The sequence below is a fragment of the Platalea leucorodia genome, assembly GCF_965183815.1.
Source record: "Platalea leucorodia genome assembly, chromosome: Z".
In the NCBI taxonomy this organism is placed as follows: Eukaryota; Metazoa; Chordata; class Aves; order Pelecaniformes; family Threskiornithidae; genus Platalea; species Platalea leucorodia.
In genome coordinates this window covers 87335010-87349843 of record NC_138858.1, presented here as the reverse complement: position 1 = coordinate 87349843, position 14834 = coordinate 87335010, and the positions used below count along the sequence as shown (strand labels likewise).

Sequence of the window (14834 nt, the reverse complement as noted above, 5' to 3'; positions counted from 1 at the left end):
CTTTTGCATCTTGGCCAAAGAAGAACCAAAACAGAAAAGGAAGACAGGCAAACAAGCCGGTGCTGTGCTCCTCAGAACCCCTCCGCTCCTCCACCGAGGATGGATCGGGGCCACACTCCGCTACAGCCACCAGGTGCCCCTGGTGCAGTGGGGCAGACACCCCCGTCAGCTCCCTGGCACTCGGTGCAGGGGGAAAAAATCCAAACAAACAATGCAGTTTAAAATAAATAATTTGTTACCAAAGTAGAAAGAAACCTCACAAATGCTCCAAAGTTACTTACACACCACCATAATTCAGATCAGTAGTGGGCACCCCAAGGGATTTTTACCAGCCATAATGTCTTTACTCAGCATTATGCCTCTGGACTCTTGAGTAACTCTAATCCTTTTTCTGGATAAGGAATGCTGCATGACAAGCATCAGGATTAACAGCTATCACCACAATCCTGATGTTAGAGCAAAGAATCAATTCTGAAAGGACAGTAATGCTTCAGTGCCAATTATCACTGTCATCCTTTCAAAGTAAAGAATCTATTTCCTGTTAAGTAAAGAATAATGAGCTGAGCAAGCAGCACATATTTTGTCTACACTGCTGTAAAGCATGACTCAAAATGGCAGGATGCGTTAGCGAGGGTCTTGTTTCATACCATATCTGGTAAAACATGGCCCCACTCTAAGCTGGGGCTTCAAATTCCTAGAATATATGGCTCCGCCTTCTTTTTAATACCACATTTTTACATTCAGACACTAGCAATGCACAGGCTAGATTTTTAGACTGATACAGAAGCTCTCCTTAGTATTTCCCTCTGTGACAGTAAAAAGAGAACACGTGTTTCCAGATTATATGCAGTTAATAACACAATAATTAATCCGTTCAAAACAGAGTAGGGGGGTTTCAGAGCACCATCACACACAATGGGAGTGTTTGGTTTGCATCGATCTTACAAATCACACACATGGTTACGTACTATAGCACACCATGCCCCCAAGGGCAGCACTCTGAAGTGGCACTACTGAAGATGGTGTTCAAGAACAGTAGAGGAGGACCATGCAACTCATTACAACACAAGACCTGCCTTACTGAGTCGGGCTGAAGTTCACATACCTCATTTCACTGTCTCTAGCAGAAGCGAAGGGCACATACAAAAGAAAACAAAAACAGTGATGTAGGAATAGGTCAAGCACATGTTGATACTCCTTCCAAATACTCCCACAGATGTGAACAATTTGTGGCCCAGGGACTTCCTAATTTCAGTTTATTTTATGAACTGTTCTGGGTTTCTCTTCAGTGATTTTGTCCTATCTCCCCCTGAAAGTATTTATGTTAGCATCCAAAAGCTTCTAGAGCACTAGCGCCTTCGTGGCATACAAAATCTGAAGCAATCTGAAATTGATGGAAGGGCACGTGTAAGATGATGTCAAGATGAGGTCATCCAGAGGGACCTGGACAAGCTTGAGAAGTGGGCCTGTGTGAACCTCATGAGGTTCAACAAGGCCAAGTGCAAGGTCCTGCACTTGGGTTGGGGCAACCCCCGGTATCAATACAGGCTGGGGGATGAAGGGATTGAGAGCAGCCCTGAGGAGAAGGACTTGGGGGTACTGATAGACGAAAAGCTGGGCATGAGTCAGCAATGTGCGCTCACAGCCCAGAAAGCCAACCATATCCTGGGCTGCATCCAAAGCAGCGTGGCCAGCAGGGCGAGGGAGGGGATTCTGCCCCTCTGCTCTGCTCTGGTGAGACCCCACCTGGAGCCCTGCATCCAGCTCTGGGGTCCTCAGCACAGGAAGGACATGGACCTGTTGGAGCGGGCCCAGAGGAGGCTGCAAAAATGATCAGAGGGCTGGAGCACCTCTGCTGTGAGGAAAGGCTGAGAGAGCTGGGGTTGTTCAGCCTGGAGAAGAGAAGGCTGTGGGAAGACCTTATTGCAGCTTTTCAATACTTAAAGGGGGCCTACAAGAAAGATGGGGATAGTCGTTTTAGCAAGGCCTGCTGTGACAGGACAAGGGGTAATGCTTTTAAACTAAAGGAGGGTAGATTTAGACTAAACACAAGGAAAAAATTTTTCACAATGATGGTGGTGAAATGCTGGAACAGGTTGCCAAGAGAGAGGTGGTAGATGCCTCATCCTTGGAAACATTCAAGGCCAGGCTGGATGGGGCTGTGAGCAACCTGATCTAGTTGTAGATGTCCCTGCCAATTGCAGGGGGGTTGGACTAGATGACCTTTAAAGGTCCCTTCCATCCCAAAGCATTCTATGATTCTATGAAGGGTGAAGGAAAACCACACCAGCTGTCTCTCACATGCTAACACTTTACATATAAAATTGCTAAAAGCCTTTGAACATCAGGAGGGAAGGAGAAGAAAGGATATTTCCTATTTCATACACTTTGCAATGGCGTGCTGCAAACATGTTGACTCAGGACCATGATGTCAAAACACGGTGAGAAAACAGGGGGATAGATATGGGAAAATAGCAGCACATCACGCACTTTTACTGGGTGGCAGGTGCATCCCAGCTGCAAACATACGCAACAGCTTCAAGTGCATGAGCAACCACCAATTCCAACAACAATCATTTCTTTCCTGTTAACATCTACCATACACACATCCATAGCAATGAAAACATTTCATTAAAGCTGATTTAGATATTCAAGAAGTGTCTGATTCTCCTTAGAATGTGAATTCAACAAACATAATGTTCTGAAAATTAAAGCATAAAGAGTTAAGGTATACCCCTGTGACTTCAACCTTTGTCCTTGAGCAGTTCGCAATACAACCATAACACACACACACTTTCGCTGTCAACTACGCTGATAAGAACTGCCTGTATCTTCTTTTGGTTACGTATTCTAACACACCTGCAGTTTCCAACTCTGTCCCTCCAGCAAATCTTTTACCTATTTCTACAAGACACCATGTACAGATATGCATTCAGTTGCTCACCATTAGATTGACTGATTATGTGTACCTCAACCTAAACCTGACCATTCCTGTTGCGAGCAGATCCCCCAGCCTGTCTAGACATGAAGCTTGAGTAGCACTGCTGAAATGAGGCAAACCAGTATGATGGCAGCTTTCCTTTGCTAACGCACATTAGGTAATGTAGTGGAGGAGATCAATCTTTCCAACAGCAACATGGCCCTGCAAAACATAGGGGAGAAGACCGGCCTGGCTGAACAGAGGGCTTTGGCTAGAACTCAAGGAAAAAAGGAGAGCTTACCACCTTTGGAAGAAGAGGCAGGTGACTCAGGGGGATTACAAGGATGTTGTGAGGATATGCAGGGAGAAGATCAGAAAGGCGAAGGCGCAGCTGGAAGTTAAACTGGCCACCATCATTAAAGACAACAGAAGAATTTTTTATAAATATTTCAGTGACAAAAGGAGGGCCAGGGAGCATCTCCCTCCTTTGTTGGATGCAGAAGGTAACCTTGCCATGAAGGATGAGGAGAAGGCAGAGGTACTTAATGCCTTCTTTGCCTCAGTCTTTAATAGTCAAGCTAGTCATCCCTGGGTTTTTCAGGTCCCTGAGCTGGGAAATGGAGATAGGATGCAGAATGAAGCCCCAGTTGTCGAAGAGGTGGCAGTCACTGACCTGCTCCTCTACCTGGATGAGCACAAGTCCATGGGGCCAGATGGGATCCACCTGAGGATACTGAGGGAGCTGGCAGAGGAGCTGGCCAAGCCACTCTCCATTATTTATCAGCAGTCCTGGTCAATCAGGGAGGGTCCAGATGGCTGGAAGCTAGCAAATGTGACACCCATCTACAAGAAGGGTCGGAAGGAGGATCCCGGGAACTAAAGGCCTGTCAGCCTGACCTCGGTGCCAGGAAAGGTCATGGAGCAGATCATCTTGAGCGCCATTATGCAGCAAGTGCGGGACAACCGGGGGATCAGGCCCAGCCAGCATGGGTTCATGAAAGGGAGGTCCTGCTTCACTAACCTGGTCTCCTTCTATGACAAGGTGACCCGCTTAGTGGATGAGGGGAAGGCTGTGGATGTTGTCTACTTGGGCTTTAGTAAGGCCTTTGACACTGTCTCCCACAGCATTCTCCTGGAGAAGCTGGCTGCACACAGCTTGGATGGGCGCACTCTGCGCTGGGTTAAAAACTGGCTGGACGGCCGAGCCCAGAGAGTGGTGGTGAACGGAGTCAAATCCAGTTGGCGGCCGGTCACCAGTGGTGTTCCCCAGGGCTCAGGGTTGGGGCCGGTCCTGTTCAATATCTTCATTGATGATCTGGATGAGGGGATCGAGTGCACCCTCAGTAAGTTTGCAGATGACACCAAGTTGGGTGGAAGTGTCGATCTGCTGGAGGGTAGGAAGGCCCTGCAGAGGGACCTGGACAGGCTGGATCGATGGGCCGGGGCCAACTGCATGAGGTTCAACAAGGCTCAGTGCCGGGTCCTGCACTTGGGTCACAACAACCCCATGCAATGCTACAGGCTGGGGGAGGAGTGGCTGGAGAGCTGCCTGGCGGAAAAGGACCTGGGGGTGTTGGTTCACAGCCGCCTGAACATGAGCCAGCAGTGTGCCCAGGTGGCCAAGAAGACCAATGGCATCCTGGCTTGTATCAGGAACAGTGTGGCCAGCAGGACCAGGGAGGTGACAGTGCCCCTGTACTGGGCACTGGTGAGGCCGCACCTCGAGTGCTGTGTTCAGTGTTGGGGCCCTCACTACAAGAAGGACATGGAGGTGCTGGAGCGTGTCCAGAGAAGGGCAACGAAGTTGGTGAAGGGTCTGGAGCACAAGGCTGGTGAGGAGTGGCTGAGGGAGCTGGGGTTGTTTAGCCTGGAGAAGAGGAGGCTGAGGGGAGACCTTATTGCTCTCTACAACTACCTGAAAGGAGCTTGTAGCGAAGTGGGGGTTGGTCTCTTCTCCCCAGTAACAAGGGATAGGACGAGAGGAAACAGCCTCAAGCTGCGCCAGGGGAAGTTTAGGATATTAGGAAAAACTTCTTCACCGAAAGGGTGGTCAAGCATTGCAATAGGCTGCCCAGGGAAGTGGTTAAGTCTCCATCCCTGTAGGTATTTAAAGAACGCATAGATGCGGTGCTCGAGGACATGGTATAGTGATGGAGTTGGCAGTGATAGGTTAACGGTTGGACTCGATGATCTTAAGGGTCTTTTCCAACCTTAACAATTCTATGATTCTATGATTCTATATCACAGTCCTATTCCTTCCAAAACCCCTCCACAATACCTCTCTCCTGTGCTAGATAAAACGGCACTGCGTAGTAGAGCAACCAAAGGGCTTTCAAGTAACTACCACAGGCTACTGTGACAGATCAGCATTGAAGTAAAGTGGGTATATAGCCTTAAGGCCACATCTTAGCTTTTGTTTACAGAAATCGAACAGACTAGGCTTAGTATACTACAAGGAAGAGTCAAAACCTTAGTACTGCAGGAAGCTTTATGTTTCTGGCCACTGAGCAGAATAGGTGAGAGCGGACCCTTGGGAAGAGAAGCAGGGAAGGACTGTGTCCATCCTTTACTTTCCAAGCTAGACAGCCATCAAGCCGAACGGAGGTTGCTGGAAACAGCTGCTGAATTCACCTGCTGTCTGTCTCTTCCAGCCAGTCAGCAAGCTCTAGCTGTGCGACTTCAGTGTCAGCCACTCCAGTGTAGTAAAACGCAATGGATTTTAGAAGCTTCAATGTTAAATGAGGAGTAGACACAAGCTGCAGCTGCCAGCTATGCTACTGATACGATGCAGGAAGGGAAGCTTGCTCCATGATTCAGAGGGAAAGGCTCACTGCCTTCAGTGAGTTCATGGCTTCCCCTCTGAGCTCTCAGGATGCTGTTTATCATACAGCTGTGTGGACCAGCCCGGTACTTGGCGACCTGGTTTCTCTTCTCTCCTACTGAGCAATTGGATGACCTTAAGTAAGGCAACTCCAGCTCTGTGCTTCAGCACATACCCCTCCCCACATTTTATCTATGTCACTCAGATAATGTGTCTAGTCGTCTTTATACAATGCTTTAAGATCTAAGGATGAAAGTACTGTGTAATAGTGAAGCAGTAAGTCACTGGAAACTTAAAAAGTGAATACTTTCTGAAGAAACAATCTTAGGAACTAACGTCTGTTGGTACATCATACATAAAGTGCACGTACTCCCTGCTATGACTGTATGTAATTCCAAAACTATAGTGTTATTAAATAGATGATCTTCACACTAGTAACTCCTGTTAAGGCATTATTTTATTTTATTGTATTATGATGCCAGAAATGGAAAAATCTTATGGAGCCATTTAATCTCCTCAGCGCCTCTGTGCAAGTGCATGTCTTACCAAGCAGGTTTCTATTTACAGTAAACCTGCTGTGTTTTTTTCAATCTACTTTTAAGTCTCCAAGAAGGAATGGCTTAAGAAGCCTATTCTACACCTTAACAGTACTCATCCTGAGTTCTCCTTGATGTTGTAGCTAATTAGCATCTCCTACCCAAACCTCTGTCAGACCTTTCCTACCTTTATTCTTCAAAGCTTCACTCTTCTTCTTTCACTCCTTCAGGACTATATACCCAAAGAATCCAAGAGACAGAGTCATTTATTGTTATTTTTAGCTAAACAATGAGCATACAGGCTTTCACAATTTTCCCTTCATTATGATCATGAGCTCTTCAAAGACCTTTGTATTTCCTTGTCATTTTTATAATGCACTACCAAACCGTTTCTAGCAGAGAGGTGAACAAATTCAGTATTCTATACAAGGTTGTCCACAGCTATCTATAGATAGATTATAAATTTCTGCTTCAAAAATTGAAGACTACAGGAATAACCTCCAACTTTTAAACAAAAATGTAGCATTGCAGACTCTTGGGAAAGCTGTACAAAGATTTTGAGTTGCTACCTCAACTGCTTTAAAAATCAGAGTGTTTTGGAAGTAGATGTGAAGCATGGTGGAGCTAATGCCTTTCAATGGGCCTAAGGAAAAGTGTTTTGATCTGCTTTCACTTTTAAGCATTGTAAAGTCAATGGAACGAGTCAAATATACACAGAAATTCACAAGAGGAAAGACACATGCAGTATTCTAAGGTCTCAAAAAGCAAAAGCATCAGACAATAAACTTAGTAAAAGCCTTCTTTTGCTAGCTGGAAACGGATCTTCTCAGTGAGAGGTCAGAACTGGTACTCCATAACCCAAACTACAGGCTTCAACTCCCACCCTTCCCACAAAGAAGTCAGCATTTCTATATCAAGAGCAACAACACGCAGTCAAAGAATTTGGCGTTAAACTAAGATTGTATAAAAGAACAATGCTATTTAAGAAAAAACTAAACTGTCTAGAGAGGAAAGGAGGAACGTGTTCCCAGGCTTTCTTGGTATTTGGACAGGAAGGAAAGGTAATTGCTTTAATCATATACTTCAGAGGACAGTAATGAAAGCGTTCACTGGCCTTGATTTGCAGTGCAGTTAAACACACCACAGCTTAGACCAAGTCATTTTGCAAATAGCTTCTGCTATGAACAAAGTACCAGGCACACCTATTTCTGGCTTCCCTATATCAATGATTGACATGTGAAGCCAGCAAGTAGAAAACTAGTAACAGATGCTTCTACAAATTCTTCTCCTTCTGGGTCTGCTGTTGGCTTTCCTTGGGGGAGCACTGATCCTGCTTGCAATAGCAGAGGCTCTTGGGGAACTAATGACCAGTACCGGCACTCGTGTCCTGGCTTGGATGACATCTTCTCCTTGCGATACCAGCCTGACTTGCTGTAGCACACAAGGACCTACCTCCAAGTGGCTAACAGGGCTGGGAGCTGCTGGGAGAGAGGTGACGCTTCAAAGTACTGCTCCTAATGCTGCCCGCAACCCACATGGCTTCTGATGGTTAACAACAGCTGCTATGCTCAGACTGTGAAGTTGCTTGTGCAAACGCAATGTTATAACCCAGCAGGGACTCTATTGAACTTTAAATACCAGTTCCTGAAGAAGCAGTATCTTGAAAAATAACATTTTTTTTCTAAAATACAGCACTGACCACATATTTGCAAGTGTGTCAGGAGATGGCCCAGACGTGCAACTTCTATGTATGAATTTGGATTTGTATTTTTGGAAGAAGAGCCAGGATGCAGACAAGGTGGAAAGCATCACAGTGCACTCCCCTCATCCGTACTTCTGGACAATCATAAAACCAGGACCACCAGATGCGTCCCACAGTGTACCTGCACTGTAGAGTAGACACATCCATTGAGATCATTTCCACCAATACTAACTTAAAGTATTTGTGAAAGGATGAGCAGAGCAAAGAAGTACTTTCAGTAGGCTGCTCAGCAGCAAAAGACAAAACTATACATTCCTGGAGTGAATAATGAGTGACTAGAGTCACCAGTTAATTATCTGAAAACCACTACTTTGCTATCAAAAGACAAAAACCTGTAGAAGAGGAAATTCATTACCAAGTTTTTTTCTTAATATGTTCAAACACTTGAATTTACCTCTGCCACTTCTGCTTTTTTCTCTCCCGATTTGGAAGAAGCTCCACTTGCCTTCTTGTCACCATGCTGTAAGCAGAGAAAATAGATGTTTAGTTATTAAGATCTTAAATTATACCTTCTACGTAGAGAATTTCCCAAATGTCTTAGTACGTGTATGATTGCTTTCACCTACCACAATACGACAGAAAGGAACATTTTAAGTTATCCTTCTCACTAATAAACAGGATTTCTAAATGACCTGCCAGATAACTTCAAGTGAAATCACAGTCGGAAAGTCGTGACTTCCAGGGCAGTACACGTAAGATGATTGTTCTTGTGAAAAGTTCTGGAAGATATTAAGCTTATCACTCATTCCTCACCAGCACAGCACTCTCCGATACTTGCTTTGGAAACGCTGTCAATCGCACAGGCTTCAGCAGAAACCAAACAGCTCAGAAAGACCAAGACAACGCATGCAATCCAGAGCATCCACTCCAAGATCTGAACTTTCCTCAGACACATTAAAATCCTCATTATGCCCAGCCCTCCTTACCTGGAAGAAAACTGTTACTATGATTTCCAGAATTCCGCTGCTGATACACAAAAAATAAATGCTGTAACTGTTCAGGAACAGGTGCACATTAGGAAATTCAGCTCTTCCACGTTCCCCAGACCTCTTGCATCTTTCACCCCTTCCAAGAGCTTAAACCTCTTGCTTTCATCTAACCTGATGTGCAATCCAATTTGCTTCCCATATGCGGCAATGTACAGAAAGACACAGCTTGTTCAGCATGCACACTGGCATCCAGCACATGTTTTACTCTCTGCATCTCTGCAAAGTGGTGAATAAGGTCCCTCAAAAAATCTTTTTCAAAAGCATATTGTTTATTGTTTGGCATAAAAAAAGTAAAAAGCAAGACATTTTACCATGAATAGAAAGGGCAACATAATATGCCTATTATCTAATATCTCAGCTAGCGTAACTTCCCACAGCAACTGAGACATGTGGGAATGAGGATTCATGTCTGGTTTGTTTTGTTAAGTAAAGATAGGAGATGATTTGAAACCCATTTATTTCCTTCTGTTTTGAGGACTGAGCAGCAGGAGGTAAAGTTTGCTAACCCATTAAAGTAATGAGATCCTACAGATTTTTCTTTACATGGCTATAGGGAGAAAGTAATGATCCATTTATCACTGCACTATCTTCAACAGGAATGTGTTCAAGCACATCAGCAGACAGGCTGGGAAAATACTATAGCTGAATGAACAAATAAAACTAAAAGTAAAAAAATACACGTCTCTAATCTGTTTCCATTATGGTAGTACATGACAAAAATTTGAAAAATTGTTTTAGACAACCTCTAATAATTCAAGTTTTTAAAATGAGTTTGGGCATGACTAATACACTTGACAAGTTTTAAAATTGAAAATGCTATTCTCATACTCCAATTGTGCCTCTTCAGAGGAAAAACAAGCCCCGTAGGTTGTCTTTTCAGGTAAGAGATTAATTGATTCACTGCCCCATAATAGCACTTTCAGTATAGACACAATTAACCCAGTTATCTGTGCTTTTTACTGCTACAATAAAAGCACACCATATACATACCAGTAAAAGCAATGTCAGCAAGCATGCTCTTACTGACAAAATGGTAACTCCAGAGCCAGTACTGCTGTAAGGCTCAGGAACTACAGCTCCTGCCCAGCAAAACTCTGTCGTGTAGACCGCGCTCTCTTCCTAAACAGATGCTCTTGGTATCACAACACTCTAAAAGCCAAGTGCTACCTGGAATCCAGCTAATTCAGCTAATAAAGTAAGCACATCTTTCTGTACATTGCGTGTATTTTATTGCTTTTATTCATTTGCTTCTTCAAATTTGGACATCGCTTTTAAAGCAGCACCACCAATTAAAGCCCAGATTTTTTTTTTCTTCTATTAAACCAAATCACAGACTGCAGGGGCCTTACTGAGTTCCTAGTGAGAGCGCCAGACTTCTACCAGGGCCAAATCTGGTGTTACCCTTGCTCCCTAAGTCTATCTCCTCGTCTTCACACCAAGGAAACCCGTACCAGACAGGACACAGCATCAATAGGCCACTCAGTCCCAGGACTATGAGGAGGGGGATACGCTGTGTCCCAGCAGGTGGATGGAGCTCAGAGTGTCCCCCCTTGGGTGTCAAGTCTTCTGCGTTTGCCTGCCTTGGCAGACATTTTTCTTATTTTCTCATCCTCAGACCAGGCAGTCAGGTACGGCAGTCTGTGCTGCCTGCAGAGTGCCTGAGGGCAGGCAGCGGGCAGGACGAGGGGGCCTGGCAGAATTCCCTTCACCACCCTTCAAGCAGAATATCAACTCCATGTCCCTGAGGGACCCTAGGGCACCTTCACTAGCCAGAGAGGACAAGGAATGGACCAGGACAAGGACCACAACTTTGCCACCCCTAAACTCAAGCCGGAGAGAGATGAAATGCATTCCGTCTTTCCTCTAGAAGGCTATGTCAAACAGCACTTATAATAATGAGACTTTGACTTAAAGGCCAAATACTGTTTATTTTAACTGTGGGAACAAAGCCCGTATGGCCCAACCAAAGTAATTTTTTATCCAGTAAGTTGGAGTCATGCACTGTGTGCACATTAATCGCTGATACTCTCTGACCTCAGATAATAAAACAGCCTATGAAAGTATTACCTCACTTGAAAGTCTGCCATCCTGAGGAGGTAACCTTGGACAGCACAACTTCCTAATACACCTTCTGAGAAGACCAGGCTGGTTCCCTGAACAGCTGATGCTTAAGATATGAGAAGGGACCCTGTTTCAAAAACAGCTCTCCAACAGCTCTTTTCTGCTCTGTATTTCCAAGCTTTGAACCTTTTACTAGAGTTAAAAAATAAATATATAAATAAAACAAAGCCAATAAATCAATCTGATTAGCAAGAGACTAAGCTCAGGTTTTCTGGGACAGTATGCATGCATTGCTCCTTTACATTCCTGAGTGGATGACAGAGTTGACTATTACTTTGGGCACTCTTTCTGCTCATTGTCCCTTACAATGCCAAAGAAACATACCCATAACCAAGCCAGCGGGCAGGAGCAGCTCCAGCTCTGTCACACGAACAGTAGCCATACAGTTGAAGTTACACTTCTAGTTTAACTAATGAGCTAACAATTCCTTATAGTTGTTAAGTTGGCCCAAAATGTTTTCCAACTTTACCAACTAAAAACAAACCAAGCAAACCCATCCATAATGACATCTTCACAAAACAGACAAAGAAGTATCATGGACAAGAAAGTTTATCCTGAGATCTTCATCCTGTTCTACAGTGCACAAAAATGTCACAACACTATTGTTCTGTAGACACACCTTTAACTTCTGGTTCAAAGAGCATTCATAAATTAGAAAGTAACTGGCCTAGGTGAAAAGCAGAAAGCAAAATACTAACAACTGAACACACAACTGCATTCTCAGCCCGTGCTTGCAAAAATCAGACCTCAACTAAAGGTCCTGCTTCAAGAAATTCCCTCTAAACCTCGGGAGCCCTACCAGCATTAACGAGCCTTTGGCTCAAAGCCACTGCGCAGCCTCTCGGAGGACTGCAGTGATGACACACTCAGTAACTGGGTGAGAAGGGAAGTCCCCTTGCAAGATCCTCAGCTGAAGTCAACCAACTTTGCATTACAGATACTAAAGGAGACGTATCATTTTGTGCGGATAGGGATCTGACCTTCGTTTTGAGTTGAAACTGGGGAGAAGATGGGAGATCTTTGACGCTGCTCAGAAAACCGCCAGATGGAAAGAGTTGTCAGGGGAACTACCATCAAGCAACGTAAGGAATGGAAAGGTGAAAACTAGATTCCTCTTACAGCCATCCCATTCTGCTTTAAATACATCAGCCAGTAAAAACCTTGGTAGAGCAACCAGTGAATCTCTCTGGCGTCTGTTCCTCTCTCCCACCTTTTCTCGTTTGCTCACTCATCCTTTAGGCCATAAGGTCCTCCAGGCAGAAACTGCCCTGCATGACACATGTGCACTGGGCATGAGAGGGCTCCAACCTCACACGGAGGCCCGCGGGTGCTGCTCTGGTGCCGACAACTGTAATGACACGTTTCCAAAGGAACATGTGGAGGAGTGGTTTCCTTAGCTGATCACAGGTAGTCACGTCATCTTAGTATCTTTTCTTACCCTGGATTCAGCGACCCAGGATTACCGAGGCCAGCCTTTACATTCACGTCATCACTTAATGCAGCAATTCGCAAACTTTGCTCCTTGTGACTTTGCATCACCTCCACCACATTGTATCAATGATTTGACTTGGCACAATCAATGATACCTGAAAACATTATTAAACACCGATCCAAGCTACTTAGAGCAATTTAAAAGTACAGTTCTAAATTCAACGGATTTCATCTACCTGACTAAATACATTAGGAAATACATTAAAGTGATATTTTCTCTGAAAGCCACCTTACACAATGCATACTTCCTGTAAAACTTTTAACAGAGTGCAAACTTTTTTTTCACTACTCCACAAAGAGACCAACTGATCCCTCCTATGACTAATAAATTATAAAGAAGACTTTTTAAAGCAATTGCAGGTTTGTCACAGCAATGAGTAGCGACCTAAGTCCAGCCAAACTGCACAGAGACATCTGAGAGCTGTGGTTTACTTAGGGAGTATCTGGCAAGCGACAACTATTCTGGGCAACTCCACCACCTACCTGCAGTTAAGAACATGTTTCTGAAAAAAGGCACACAGAAGAGTTTTTTCCAAAGCATAAACAATCCCACGTAAATTCTGCCTTATGTTGCAAACCACCCTGTTTTGACCCAGCAGTACAGTTTCGTTGGCTAGTGAGCTTGCATTATTCAGAACATTACCGAAGCAGCCAACAGCACGAAAAAGCCCATTTCTTAGTGTCACTTGTAAAAGACTGCGGAGGACTTATGGCAGTACGTCCCGAGAACACCAAGTTCTCGTCTGACCTGAAATGCACTACACGAGCGTCTAAAAAATGCCCTGATTTGCCTCCAGTCACCAGAAAATCCTTTCCTTATCCCTTCCTAAGCCTCAGTGCCAGGGAGGGGAGGGAGCCTCCGGGGCACCCCGCCCGCGGCAGCCCTCCCCACCCCGCGCCCGGCGCCGGGCCGCTCCCCGGGCCGCCCCCCGACCCCCGAGGGTGGTCCCGGCTCCCCCGGCCCCGTCCGGGCTCTCCCCCCGGCCCCGGCCCGCGGCCGCAGCCCCTCATTTACCATGGCGTACCACCACCGCGCGAAGGCCATGGCGCTGCCCGCTGCTCCTCACCGCCCGGCCCGGGCCGCGCCCCGGCAGCCGCCTCCGCCCCAGGGCGGCACCCGCCGCGGCAGCGGCCTCCCACCGCCGGGCCCCACGGCAGGGCGGCGCCCGCGGCCCCGCCGAGGCCATGGGGCGCCCGGGGCAGCGCTCCGCAGCCCGCCCCCGCCGCCCCCCGCCGCGGCCACCCGCGCCGGGCCCCGAGCCCCCGCCGCCCCCGTCCCACCTTACCGCCGCGGGCGCGGCGGGGGGCGGCTGCCTCCCCGTGCCGGGCTGCGACATGGCGGCGGGGCTCCCTGCCGCCTGCCCCCGGCGCTGCTGCGGGCCCCGGGGAAGCGGCGGACGGCCGGGGAAGCGGGGGGCAGCCGGTGCCCGCGCACAGCGGTCCCAGCACCACAGCTGTCCCGCCCGGCGGCCGGTCCCTCCCCTTCCTGCTGGCGCCCGGCCGGGCCGGGGCTGGGGCCGGGGGGGCCGGCGGGGGAGGCGGGCTGCAGCCGGCGGCTGTGGCGCGGGCCCGGGCTGAGGAGACCGGGCGGGTACCGGGCGCGAGGCGGCGGCCCCCAGCGCCCCTCGCCCTGCGGGCGCCGGTGACAGCGCGACGCTCGCCCGAAACAAGCGTGGCTTTCCTTAAAAATAGGGGTTCTTGTGGAAAAACAATGGACAGACACTTTGCTTTTCGTCATGGAAGTCGGTCCCTCAGCTTTTCTCCTTGGAAGAGCGTTGGGTTTGGACACCCGACCCTCAGCTGGAGGTTGGCGCCGAGGCAGCTCCCGCCGGGGACCCTGCCCCGTCGGGGCTGGGAGCGGGGCGGCGGGTGCCTGCGGCTCCTCCGGCACCGGGCTCCTCTGCCAGCCGCCAGCCTGGGCCGTTGCCTCAGCCCGAACGGGCACAAGAGGCGAGGGATGCCTTCCCGCCACACGAATGCCCTCGGTTTTGAAGTCGGTCACGTATCCTGTGGGTCAACGTGGTGGTAACGCTCATGTGTAGAGGATTTACCGCAGCTCGGGTTATTAAATGGAAAAGCTTTCAAGGTCTGGTGGGTTTTTAAGAGCAAGTCCCGAATGCCCCTGTCCATTTGAGTCTTTACACAAATGAGCTGCCCAGGATGCGCTGGCAAAACTCCACAGGAACAGGTAATG

At 47.4% G+C, this 14834-nt stretch overlaps 1 protein-coding gene across 5 annotated transcripts in view; it reads right to left on the bottom strand.

Annotated features, from left to right (window-relative positions):
- CAST (calpastatin) overlaps positions 1-14029 on the bottom strand; it is a 65848-nt gene extending 51819 nt beyond the window's left edge. For 3 of the 5 annotated variants that reach the window (XM_082337503.1, XM_082337504.1, XM_082337506.1), the window contains exons 1-2: positions 13927-14029; positions 8434-8499 (exon numbers count right to left, since the gene is read on the bottom strand). In XM_082337503.1, coding sequence (XP_082193629.1) covers positions 8434-8499; positions 13927-13977 — 117 coding nt within the window. In that variant the 5' untranslated portion in view covers positions 13978-14029. Of the gene's footprint in view, positions 1-8433; positions 8500-13655; positions 13739-13926 lie in introns of those variants that run through there. The other 2 variants (XM_082337505.1, XM_082337509.1) reach the window with 1 other exon arrangement.
- Positions 14030-14834: the final 805 nt, after the last annotated feature.